This window comes from Lytechinus pictus, chromosome 1, assembly GCF_037042905.1.
Source record: "Lytechinus pictus isolate F3 Inbred chromosome 1, Lp3.0, whole genome shotgun sequence".
Lineage (NCBI taxonomy): Eukaryota > Metazoa > Echinodermata > Echinoidea > Temnopleuroida > Toxopneustidae > Lytechinus > Lytechinus pictus.
In genome coordinates this window covers 26,057,005-26,070,597 of record NC_087245.1, presented here as the reverse complement: position 1 = coordinate 26,070,597, position 13,593 = coordinate 26,057,005, and the positions used below count along the sequence as shown (strand labels likewise).

General features: G+C 35.3%; 1 protein-coding gene across 1 annotated transcript in view; it reads right to left on the bottom strand.

Annotated features, from left to right (window-relative positions):
• Nucleotides 1–13,593, bottom strand: part of LOC129264993 (low-density lipoprotein receptor-related protein 1-like) — a 70,477-nt gene that overhangs the window by 52,086 nt on the left and 4,798 nt on the right. The window contains exons 4-8 of the mRNA XM_064103967.1: nucleotides 13,177–13,305; nucleotides 12,434–12,559; nucleotides 10,487–10,617; nucleotides 6,751–6,853; nucleotides 5,408–5,570 (exon numbers count right to left, since the gene is read on the bottom strand). Of these exons, the coding sequence (XP_063960037.1) occupies nucleotides 5,408–5,570; nucleotides 6,751–6,853; nucleotides 10,487–10,617; nucleotides 12,434–12,559; nucleotides 13,177–13,305 (652 nt within the window). The remainder of the gene's footprint in view (nucleotides 1–5,407; nucleotides 5,571–6,750; nucleotides 6,854–10,486; nucleotides 10,618–12,433; nucleotides 12,560–13,176; nucleotides 13,306–13,593) is intronic.

Genomic DNA, 13,593 nt, shown 5'->3' with positions numbered 1-13,593 from the left:
CCAAGAGATCCTTTACTCTTGTACAAGAAACTTTGTACACAAAAGCATCACTTTCGAAACACCTCATTATAATAGTGCCAATGAAAAATACTTGTTCACAAACTACAGTAACAGATGGAAATCTATTGATCTTATATTTTGTTGTATTTATCTTATTTTAGTATTATATCACCAACTGGAATCATTTACAATCATCATCATGCAATACAACAGTCTAAGATACCAAAAAGCAAAAAAAACAAAACATAATAATATACAATCGATCTTCGAGACAAATGCAAAAGAAAAATGTACATATCGACTCATCAATGGACATAGGCACAGACACGCACATACATGCTCACACACACACTCAGAGACAGACACAAAAAAATGCCTGACTTAAGGACGTTCCACAGTTATGTTTGTGCGCATCATGATCTGCGCGTATTTTACACTCTGCGCGCTGACGTCACAATGGACGAACTGGTGATTAATCAGCTGTAGGTATTGTGAGCTGAATTTTCTCCTTATCTGCACTATCTGCAGATCCAATGTGTTATTTTATGAAGCTAATAAACTGGAATTATTCCATGGACCATTTTTTTTTATTCCTCTAAAATGTCATAATACTTTTCTCTGTAGTGCTGCAAAGTATGATGAATATTTGAATAAATGGTAGAGTGGTTCTGAATTTTTCCTCACATGGATACAAAGTTTTGGCGCATTTTGGGGGTGTTTTAAGAAGCACATTTGCTCTAATAAGAGTGCTGATAGTTTGAAAACAAGCACATGAACCCATATCTTTTAATGTTTGCACCTCTTAGGTATACCTTCCTCTACAACTTTGCAAAGTTTGGTGAAAATGACATGGGTTTTGAATAAAGTGCAGCATTTCTTTTACTGCTCAAGTTTGTTATTGAAATTTCCACATTTTTGATATCTTTCCCACAATTTCTAAGAACTGAGAGTAGGGGAGACCGGGGTTAGTTGGAACATGGGGTAAGTTGAAACATTGTAATTTTCTCTAACGTCTTTAAATAAATTTCTGCAATACTGCCCTCAATTTATTGTCATCATCAACAGCCATCCACCATATTACATACAACACATATGCAACAAGCCTGGTGAAGTTAGAAACAAATTTTTGTTTTTTGACCTTCTGAGTAATTTTTTTCTTGTTCAGAAATGTTCGATTATCTCTGAGAAGTTTATAGATCAACTTGGCCAGTTTGGGGGTATAATAGACACTTATACCAAGCTACAAAATGAGGTTATTGATATGCCATGGTGAAGTCCCTTTTTTGTGCTGTAGGCTTATAAACGTCAAATGGGCCTCCGGGGTTAGTTGGAACAAAGTTGAAGGGGCTAGTTGGAACATGTTCCAACTTACCCCAAACATAATTATGAATAAGAATATTGGATTTGATGAAAAAAAATATATAAAGTATTGCTTGTTTTGTTTATCAGTTAGGTCTGAGTGTGCATTTAAGGCCTATTGTAGGCACCTAATGCAATATTAACCCTTATCAAAATGGGGGGGGGGGGTGTCAATTTGAGCCCCCCCCCCTCGAGAAATTTCGTCACTACGCTGTCGCACAAAATTTTTTACTACACTGCTCGCTGACTTTTTACTTTCAAGTCTTGCGCATCATTTGAGACCAAATTTGCGATGCCTGTGTGCGCGATTTCAAAATTACCCAACAAATTGTACGTGCATGTTCGGACCCAAAATTATTCAAAAAAACGTGATTCCATGTACAAGGTCAATGCAAATTGTGTTTTTCAACCAAAAGTCATAAATGTATGATTAATTTTTTTACTTTTGCTGGTTCAAATAGATTAAGTTTATGCTATTTATGATCGCAAAAGACTCCTGACAAAGTCCATCGGAAAAAACAAAGGTTTGAAAAAACAAAAATACAAATAAAAGACAAAAAATACATAAGAAATTGTATTTTTTGCATTTTTTTTTTGGTGAAAATTGATACTCTCACCAAAAATTAGCATTCTACTAGCTTAATAATTATAGAGTTAAAGGTAAAAACTAAACAAAATATATATATATAGGGAAAATTTATATGCTTATTTGCATAATTAATTATGAAAACAATATAAACAATTAATTTTTGTCTTATAAATTTGATGCAGAAGTACATGAAATTGCTGATGCACCCAAATATTTGGAATTCTACTACACAGTCTGCTTGTGTGAGTGGCTGTATAAAAGAAAACATTAAGTTCAACGAACCCACACTTTAATATTTTGAACTTGAATAAGATAAAGCAAATAGGCTAAAACCATGTAATATTACAGTTTTAAGTAGTTTTAGTATAATTCTTAATCGACCATCCAGTGTTCCAACTTACCCCATACCATGTTCCAACTTACCCTGATATGGGGGTAAGTTGGAACGTTTGCGATGGTCTTGTTAAAGGTGGATTTTTTCAGTAACCATAATAGAGTTAAAAATGTTATGGGGTACATTTGAAGCCCTACGATATATGCTTCAAGCTGATATACTGATTGTTTCTCGAGTAAAGTCTATTTGGATTTTACCGCTATTTTTGTCAAAAATGTTCCAACTAACCCCGGTCTCCCCTACTGTTAGACTTAAATGAGCAAACAATATTGAAAGCAATATAAATAGATTATCCATCTTAAGGATACAATTTTAATCATGTTGCAAAATTTGATGAAATTTTTATGGATTTTGACTGAGTAATAAAGCATTAAACTCATTGTTGTGATCTCGTGAGGTCTAAAAATGCCAAATTCTTTTGAATGCGCAATTCTTAAGAACATCCATTTCTGTTAACTTTGAAGCTCTATAGCAAACAAGTGGAATGCCTCTGGCCGTCTCACCTGCATCACGCGATTCAATATAGCAGCAGTGCTGATTTTGAAAACTACTATAACTCGCACAAGATGTTCAGTGATACTTGGTTACTCTTATTTCCACGTTTTATGAACTAGACCAATACACTTATAGAGATATGATGGCAATTCAACAAATACCCCCAACGTGGCCAAAGTTCTTTGACCTTACATGACCTTTGACCTTGATCATGTGACCTGAAACTCGCACAGGATGTTCAGTGATACTTGATTACTATTATGTCCAAGTTTTATGAACTAGACCAACACACTTTCAAATTTATGGCTGTAATTCAACAAATACCCCAATTTGGCCAAAGTTCATTGACCCTAAATGACCTTTGACCTTGATCATGTGACCTGAAACTTGCACAGGATGTTCAGTAATACTTGATTACTATTATGTCCAAGTTTCATGAATCAGATCCATAAGCTTTCAAAGTTATGATGGTAATTCAACAGATACCCCCAATTCGGCCAAAGTTCATTGACCCTAAATGACCTTTGACCTTGGTCATGTGACGTGAAACTCATGCAGGATGTTCAGTGATACTTGATTAACCTTATGTATAAGTTTCATGAACTAGGTCCATATATTTTCTAAGTTATGATGACATTTCAAAAACTTAACCTTAGGTTAAGATTTTGATGTTGATTCCCCCAACATGGTCTAAGTTCATTGACCCTAAATGACCTTTGACCTTGGTCATGTGACATGAAACTCAGGCAGGATGTTCAGTAATACTTGATTAACCTTATGGCCAAGTTTCATGAACTAGGTCCATATACTTTCTAAGTTATGCTGTCATTTCAAAAACTTAACCTCAGGTTAAGATTTGGTGTTGACGCCGCCGCCGCCGCCGCCGTTGCCGCCGTCGCCGTCGGAAAAGCGGCGCCTATAGTCTCACTCTGCTATGCAGGTGAGACAAAAATTAAGCACATGGACCCATGTTGATTTTTGCATATTTGAAATATTCAGGTGCTATAATATCTATGTGCAAAGTATGATGAAAATGACATGGATTTTCAATGTTTGGGAGCAAGACTATGGAACCATTCGCATTTTAGGCGGTATATTTACAGACTTTTGCTTGTTTTTCGGCGCATTTTTGGCTGTTTCAAGCCAACTTACAATACTTTGGACACTGATAGTTAAAAACGAGCACATGAACCCCATATTTTTAATATTTTAACGCCTTCAGAAAATATTCCTCTACAAATCTAGAGAGTATGATGAAAATGACATGGATTTTGAATGTTTGGGAACGAAATATAGAACCATTTGCATTGTTAAGGGTATAGACTTTTGCTTGTTTTTGACGCATTTTAGGCAATTTCCAAGCCAACTCGGAACATTTTGGACACTGGTAACTTAAAAACGAGCACATGGACGTCATATTTTTAATATTTTAACGGCTTTAGAATATATTCCTCTACAAATTTAGAAATTATGATGAAAATGACATGGATTTTGAATGTTTGGGAGCAAAACTACGGAACCATTCGCATTTTAGACGGTATTATTAGACTTTTGCACGTTTTCGGCGCACTTTAGGTGGATTTCAATATTTTCAAGCCAACTCGCAATACTTTGGACACTGATAGTTTAAAAATGAGCACATGGACCCCATATTTTTAATATTTTAACAGCTTTAGAATATATTCCTCTATAAATTTAGAGAGTATTATGAAAATGACATGGATTTGAATGTTTGGGAGCGAAATACGGGAACCCTTTTCATTTCAGACGGTATTATGAGACTTTTGCATGTTTTTGGCGCATTTTAGGCGATTTTCATGCAAAGTCGCAACACTTTTGACACTCATAGTTAAAGAACGAGAACATGGACCCCATATTTTTAACTTCCCTACATCTTCCATATACATTCCTCTACAGTTTAGCCGAAGTTGATAAAAATGACATGGATTTTGAAAAAAGTGCAGCTTATAAAATACTTTTTTTTTTTTTTTGAGTAGATTCACGTCTTTGAAGATTTGTTTTTTCCTAGCTTTTGCACCATTCTTGCCAAATGAGGGCGCTGCTGACTCCAAATAGATATAGTTTTACCAATTAAAAGACTTTTTCTTACTTTGTAATACACTTTGTTATATATCTTGAAAATTTGATGAAGTTTGATGCGGTATCCACTGAGTAAAGATGATTTAAACTCATTTGGTGAATTCGTGAGGTCTAAGAGAGGCATAATTCTCATGTTTGCGCAACATTTCATATCATTCAAATACCGCAACTTTGAAGTCCCGTAGAAAAAAAATAAGCACATGAACCTATATTAGTTTTTGCATTTTCATAATGCATAGTTACCAAAGTAACTCTGTGCAAAATTTGGTGAAAATGACATGGACTTCATTTTAACTGTGGAACGTCCTTAAATTCAAAATACATGTAGGAAGAAAGGGTCACATGCATCCAAGTACTGAATAAGTGAACAGAATAATTCATTTCAATCATTTTCATTTCATTTAATTACATGCATAATTCTTAATTAGAAAAATCTTGAAGAGTTATTCTTGATCAAGCTTCTTCCTTACCCCATCCTGGGATCCAGAGTGAGTCCCTTCGGTCTAGACAGGTCTCCATCTACCACCGTAATGCAGATATCCCCAGCAAAGCGACAAACTATAATAGCATCCACTACATCATCCATCAGATACATGTTACCAGTAACCCAGTCAAGGGCTATCTGCTGAACATCTAGAAATCAAAAAATATTTAAATGAAAAATAATAAATGGTTGGAATAAACCACAGTCAAACCTGTCAAAACAGGTTCCATAACACAAACATGTATTCCATTCCATTGGGAGACAATTTTGGTGGCCACTAAATGCATGTTTTCACTATAGAGAGGTGGCCATTAAGACGGGTTTGACTGTTTATCAATAAACAATAATAAAAATGTTAATACTACTATCATATCCATGAATAAGATAAAGGGATTGATAAAAAAAATCATCAGGAAGTATTACATCAATTGATTATGTTGCATGCCTCGTGATGAAAGTATTAATATCCAATATGTCACAGCCACTTTAAGACCTGTGCTAAAAGTACACGAGGCTGTTCTCCCAGTCATAATTTCTTTGAAAAGATTCATCATCTCGAATACCAGTCTACCAATCCGTCTCTGTAATGTCTTTGGAATGTTTCCTCAGATTGTAAAACAAGATGTACTTGCTGGATGCAGCAAGATAGAAATTATCATTTTGGCCGACAATATCGCATAAAGTTACGATAGCCCCCTACCTCTTGTAAATTTGTTTGTATTTTACAAGGAAGTTAACAGAATGCAAAGATAAGAGAATTTTCAGAATAACTTTTATCTCGATATGTTATCGTATTGACTTAACGCATCATAGCTCTGACATCGTACCCGCTCAGTGAAAATTACAAGACAATTTTAAAGAAAAGATACCAGAATTTTCGGAATATGGATTTTCTTGTAACTCTGAGGATACAAGAATATTTCTCTCCAGACAATTTTCAGAATACGGCCCCTGGTCATTTTGTGAACCGGTTTAAGTTAAAGAGATATAGCTATTAAATGCACATGGCCCGATGGCAAGAGATTTGTTATTTGAAATCTAGTACATGTACATCAATCAATATCATTATGTAAAGGACAACCACCATTTCCCTCTGCAGGAGTACTCAGTATGAACATGTTTGTAGCTTAAGCTGCACAAGATCACATGAAGAGGCATAATGTAACATAAATGAATGACAACATGACAAGTAGGCCTACATGTATTAAAGGACACCATTTACAACAATACACAGTTCAAATGCATTCTCAAACAATGATCAGAGAAGTGTTTAACAGTATTTAAGATTTCATGTGAAATGAATATGGCAATCAAAGGCAGATTACTTACTGGTGAGATCTAGGATTAGATCTTTTACTTCGATGTTATCCATCTTGGTCAAATCAGCACACTTCAGCTGCTCGGCATGGTTACCAAAATTCACCCAACAAATCTGAGGAACAAATGTGACAAATGAACATCAATAATCATACAGCTATGAAGCAAAGATCAGACAACAAGCAATTTATAAGAAATCTTTTGGAAAGCAACAAATCCTCAAAATGTCAATGTTACATTATTTATCAAAATGACATTTGTATGTGTATGTACAAGCTGTAATACCACGACAATAAGTCAGAATCAGGAAAATCAATCCTGATTTAATATTTGCTAAATAAATTTATGTATCTACTCATTCTATGCTAATTCATCCTGAATTCGCCTCAATCACATGAATGCAAGTTGTCAAAGTTGTCACACCTCCCGATAGTGCACTTCTCGTATGTCACTTGCGCGACGCACGCAATGCCATCTTCCTATCATTCTGCCGATACGAAGAGCTATGTCCATTACACCAATGAATAGATGCTTGCCCCAGACTTTGAGATTTTGGTTCAGTTGGGGCCAAGACTGAAGGCCTTCTTGGGCTCCTTGATCAGTCTTAGGGTCTCCTGGTTCTATCAGGGAATCTCTGGTTACAGCTTTCTTCTAAGGCTATCTGGACCTCGGCGTTCAGCCGAGGGATGTCCTGTTGCTTAGTAGCGCTAGCCCTCAGGCAGAGGAGCACCTGTTTGGAAATCACTTTGCTAGCATCTTGAGTCAAGGACTTGATTCGCGCAAACAGGTAGTGGAGCTCTCTAAGCAGCTCCAGTCGAAACCCTGTAAGAAGACACAGAAACGGGGGTATGCCGCCAAACCGTGTTTAGCTGGCTCAGCTAAGACTAGAATTACTGCACCTGCCACTCAGGCTAGACCTGCTATTATATCATATATGTTTGATAGCCTGGGATTTGTATATTATATCTAAATTATGCTTTGATACTCTTCAATTCCCTCTTCCCTTTCCCTTAATTAATCCTTTTAATAATAATAATAATAGGCATTTATATAGCGCCATCTATATAGAAATATTCTATTCCGAGGCGCAAAAGAAAAGAAAGAAAGTTTGGATGAGTGTCAAAGTGCCAATAACTAATACTGTTAGAAAAGATAAGACTTCAGTTTAAATTTGAATTTTCTCATTTATTTTCGTGATCCTCTTCTCCCTTTATCTTTTAATCCTATTTTTTTCATAATTCTTTTCCTTTACATTTTTTCATTCAGTTCCTTCTCTGCTTGGCTACATTTCTATACATGTTTAGTTACTTCTTACCACTAGCTTTCCTTGAAACCATACTGGTCAGCTGCCTTTATCTGGGTGTGCTCAAACAGCCATGTGGCCTGTTTCATATAGAGTTGTGCTCATACACAACCCCCCCCCCAAAAAAAATCAAAAAATCAAAACATGTGCACTTCTCATTTGTTGAAAGTCAAGTTGCAATTGACTTCTGGAATCGCACCTGATTGGCTTTTAATTCTTCAATGGGCTCCAGAGATACACAGTGGTTGACAGATATTCTAGAAGAAGTGTCTTTAGTGTTTAGCCATTAAAACATTGAGCTGATGGGGGTGGGGGGGGCACTATCTGCATTGTAAGATTTACATAACATGGCTTGTCTCCTTCTCTCTAGTTCCACTTGTAGCCTCATCCCTTATCTGGGGGTGTTTCATAAGCTTGAAGTCTGCCGAAAAAAAATCACTTGTAAATTCCCAGTTGTGTTTGGTAAATAATGCATCAATGCATTCGTTTAATGTAGATCATGCTCCGTGGTCATCCATGAGATTATGCATTTTTATTGTGTGCATTGAAACTTATTAAAGCATGACGATTTGTCAGCATTTTAATACTCTTTTTTTGAAACATTTCCCTGCTATTCCCCTCTTGTACTGCTGATAACTTTTATTTCCCTGTCAACAATGCCATTCTCTATTCATGCTTTAAAGCCTCTCTTAATTTCAGTATATCCTTTCAGAGTGTCTTTCGCTGTTCCATACATGACATGTAGGTACATTACACAAATGTGTATGTAAAAAATGTTATAGTGTGGATAACATGTAAAAAAATCTTGCCTAAGTGAATTTGCGATTAGACAGGATTATTCTCAAGTCTGCATTTTTTCCCTTTTGATATAAAACCACTTCTCAGGTATGACAAGGACTGAACAAGTTAAGGATATGATCTTTGTATGCAATTTCTGATTTTTATACACTAAAATTGTGCAAGAGTAAAATAGTCCAATGTCCTTTTTAAAGAAAATATAACTTTAATATAACTTTCATCTGTTAGAACTATAACAGTACCAAGATAGCAGCGCAACATCTTCAAAAATTAAAAATTCAAATTTTCACAAAGAACCTTGAAACGTATGAAATGAAGATCTCCTGCTAGTACACTTTTGTAATGGAATGTTACTTGAAATTATATTGTACCTTCAGAAAAACTCTTGATTTTGTATTAATTGATAGTATCTATTATGCAGCAATCATTGATGAGTGAATTTCATACCATTTCTTTTTTACCTTGTTCATGAACACCACCAAATTTAAACTGCTTGAGCTGTAAGCTAAAGCCTGGTTAGACATCATTAATCAATGCTCTCCATTAGACTCAAAATCCCAATGAAGCTTCTTCTGAGAAAAATATGGTCTCTTATAATGAAGCCCTCTGGGGCATCAGGAATGAGGATTACTAAGGCTCAATGTGGATTACATGTATTGTGTCTCGGGTGCAGGAAGTAACAATGGCAGGATTAGCACAGATTACCCTCAAAGAGATTTTAGATAATCTCAAAGCTTTGCACATACATTCAACACTTCTATTCATTTACTGCTTTCAAATCAACCTGCTTTTATTGCGAACTCTGGGAGGGGTCAAAATTAGCAAAGATCCAAGGACAATCTCAGTGAAAAAAAATTCCAACTGCAGACAAGAATCACAGGCCTAATTGACATTGCACCTGAAGCCATGCCATTCAAGTTGGGGAGGGGGAGGTGATGCATTAGATCACTATTTCTAAGTTGACAATAGATTCGTTGCTTCAAGTGTTGATAATCCAAACTCACTACTTGTACTTCAAAATAAAAACAAAATGAAGTCAAAGCTTGCAATATTCATGTAGGGCCTTTACCTAATCATGGGCCATGATCCAATTTTTCAAGTAATGTAGACCTAATAACATAAGAGTGATATCCTAGTTAACTTCCTCTCCCTATGAATTGCATTATAACATTTGTACATGTATGATTGTTCATTTTTTCTGTAAATTATATTGAGCTGTTAGGCACCTTGAGCATTCCTTGGAATGGATATGTGCACTTTAGAAATGTGGCTATTATTATCATACAGAGAGAGTAAAAATGAAATAGCAGCATCGTATTAAGATTTCATGTGTGAGAGAAGCCCTACATGTAACTGGTTCAGAGCCGTAGTGAAGTCAGAGTAGTGTGCAACAGTCTAGGATTTGGCACTGACTTGGCTCTCATTGTAGATGCAACATCGCACAGAGCTTTCAATACTCACATCATGGTTTCCAACCTGTAACATCAGAAACCAGTGTAAATCTGTTGCCCTGTGACAAAAACACATTCTGCATTGACCACTTTCTCGATAAAGAATTTAGAGGAATTGATGCATGAAATTTAAAATGACGGTATTTCGGACCAGGGATCCAAAATCACAATTGTGAATTGGGCGAGTATGTCGTACCTTATTTTTCTTGAGATTGTAGTCCATAGCCCTAGTGCCCATAGCTGCCAATAAGCTGGTTTCGTTAACTTTACTCCCATCAAGGTTCAACTGAAGGAGGTTATCCACGTTTGCTACAAGCAGCTTGGCGTCTATAGATATCATTCAGAAAAGCACTCATTCTTAATTATACAATATTATACAATAAAAAAAGTGCACTAAAAAAGACAAAATATGACAAATAGAAAGTAAACAGTTCTCTAGTCATGTATTTAAGTCTCTGTGGGAAGTCCATCATGGCATCAAGTTAGTCTAAGAAAGCAGACAAACAGGAGAAACTAGTGACAGATCAGAAAAAAAGACAATTAAAGGTTCACAGAGAAATTCATATTTCAAATTTAGATTTTATGACATCATAAATGAGCAGCACTCAAACATCGTGTTCGATGCATTTGATATACAAGTGGGATGCCTCTGGCTGTCTCAACTGCATCACGCGATTCAATATAGCAGCAGTGCTGACTTTGAAAACTACTATAAAATAATCATTCACAAAAAACACCATTCATATAATGATACAATACTACGTTCATTGACATTTGACCTTGATCATGTGACCTAAAACTTGTCAGTGATACATGATTACCCCTATATCCACATTTTATACACTATATCTATAAAATTTGAAACTTATGACAGCAATCTAATAATAACCTCTAAAATGGCCAAAGTTCAATGACCTTAAATGACCTTGGAATTTGGTCATGTGACCTGGAACTCGCATGAGATGTTAAGTGATACTTGGTGACTCTTATAAGATTTTGGTTAAGATTTTGATGTTGATTCCCCCAACATGGTCTAAGTTCATCGACCCTAAATGACCTTTGACCTTAGTCAAGTGACCTGAAACTTAGGCAGAATGTTCAGTAATACTTGATTAAAGGAAACCAAAACCCAAGAAAAAAAGCAATCTTATTGGAAAGAGTAAAATGAGATGAACAATTTAAAACAAGTTTCATCAAAATCAGTTATGAAATAAGCAATTCATGGACATTTAAAAAGTCTTGTTATACTTTCAATGGGGATCCTCAAATTGGCAAACTTGCTTCAAAATGGCTGATTTTGTGGACAACTCTCCATTTGTTTTGTACACAAATTTTCAGATTTCCCCCTTTGTTTTACATATTTCACATTATCTCCTTCTGACCTTGACATATGTGGTGTGAATTATATTTTCCCATGACATATGTTGTGCTCAGAAGGAGGCAAGATGCAATTTGAAGCATAATGAGGAAAATCTGAAAACTTGTGTACGAAAAAAATGGAGAGTTGTCCACAGAATAAGCCATTTTAAAGCTTGTTTGCCAATTTGAGGATCTCCATAGAATGTTCAAGAAGAGTTTTCAAACTCCCATAACTCGCTTATTCTATAACCGATTTTGATTAAACAAGTTTTAGATTGCTTCTCGCATTTCACTCTTTCCAATAAGACTGCTTCTCTTCTTGGGTTTTTATGGCCTAGTTTCATGAACTAGGTCCATATACTTTCTAAGTTATGCTGTCATTTCAAAAACTTAACCTTCGGTTAAGATTTGGTGTTGACGCCGCCGCCGTCGGAAAAGCGGCGCCTATAGTCTTACTCTGCTATGCAGGTGAGACAATAACCAAAACCAGTATTTCATGTTTTTATGAAAAATACCAATTATGAAAAAAATTATTCATACACCCTTGAAAAAATACACTTTACATATTTTCATATTAAAAGGCATACGGTATTATAGCTTAGCTGTTCACCAGTGATGTTTGATGGATTTTTTCAAACCTAAAAAAAAGAAAGAATTTATACATGTACATTCCTCTCATTTTCGACATTGTCGTACTAAAATAAATGATGAATACCATAACAGCAATAAAGATCATAAATGTTTGCAATGGGCAAGGTACTTGTAATGAATAAAAGTTTCTTACCTTCGTCGGACCGACATCTTCCTTCCGAGACCATGGTATAACCACTAGCACAGGAACATGAATAGGATCCTTGGGTGTTTTTACAGATCTGATCACATGTCCCATAGAGGTCACATTCATTAACATCTGGGGATTAGAACCAGTGAACAATTACATCACTACAAACATCCAAGAGACCAAAAGAAAGACAAGAGTCTATAAAAAAAATTATAGCCTAGACAGTGTTTCATTACGATTTTCCAGGTTATGCATGATTTTACACACAATTTTTGGCATAAACAGTGACCTGATATACATTTAGATGCCAAGAAGTCTCAATCATTGTGATATTAATCAGCTGATGTTGTAATTATCTGATTTCAATGTTTGATTAATCTTTTTAATTTAATTCAAGTTAAATTGGAAATGCATTTCTGGCAAATTTTATTTTTCATTCTCATATATTTACATTAAATGCAACAATTTCATTAGATAACTTTCATATTTTGATACTTTTCAAAGTTTAAAATTTCAGTGACCAAAGTCTAATATTTCAATCCTTCTTGAATTGAACATCAATAAAAAATATTATTGAATGAATTATAATCAAAATAACATTGAAACTTATAGGAAATATGATTTTAAAGAGAAGAAACACGATTAAATCATAAATCATTAAAATATAATGAAAAAAAAATCAATATTTGTCATTGATGTGTTTCATTAAATGTTGTATTTTGTGTATAACGATTAAATGTAATTACCTTCACAGAGTGTGGAGTTGTCTTGATTGACTTGGTATCCTGGTGGACAGATACACATACCACCATTGATAGTTTCTTGACACACTTGATCAGTTCCACACTCCATCCTTGTACAATCTCCTTCATTATCTGTATTGACAAGCAAATGGTTAGAAACAAACTGTGGATAGCGTTGTATAGAATATTGCAGTTTGAACCTCACTATATTAGCATCTAGCAACAACTTAGGTGATTCTCCTAGGCTATTCATCAGCATAGACCAGCCTAATCTCCAGATTCTAGTGCAATGAGACCTGATAAAGATTTATTTTGAGATCAAAGAAACTCCCGAGTGGGATGATTCTCACTTGAACATGAGATCGGGCCTTTCGTTATGGGCTTTGTTTAATACTGCACGCAATGGTATGGCACTAGAAA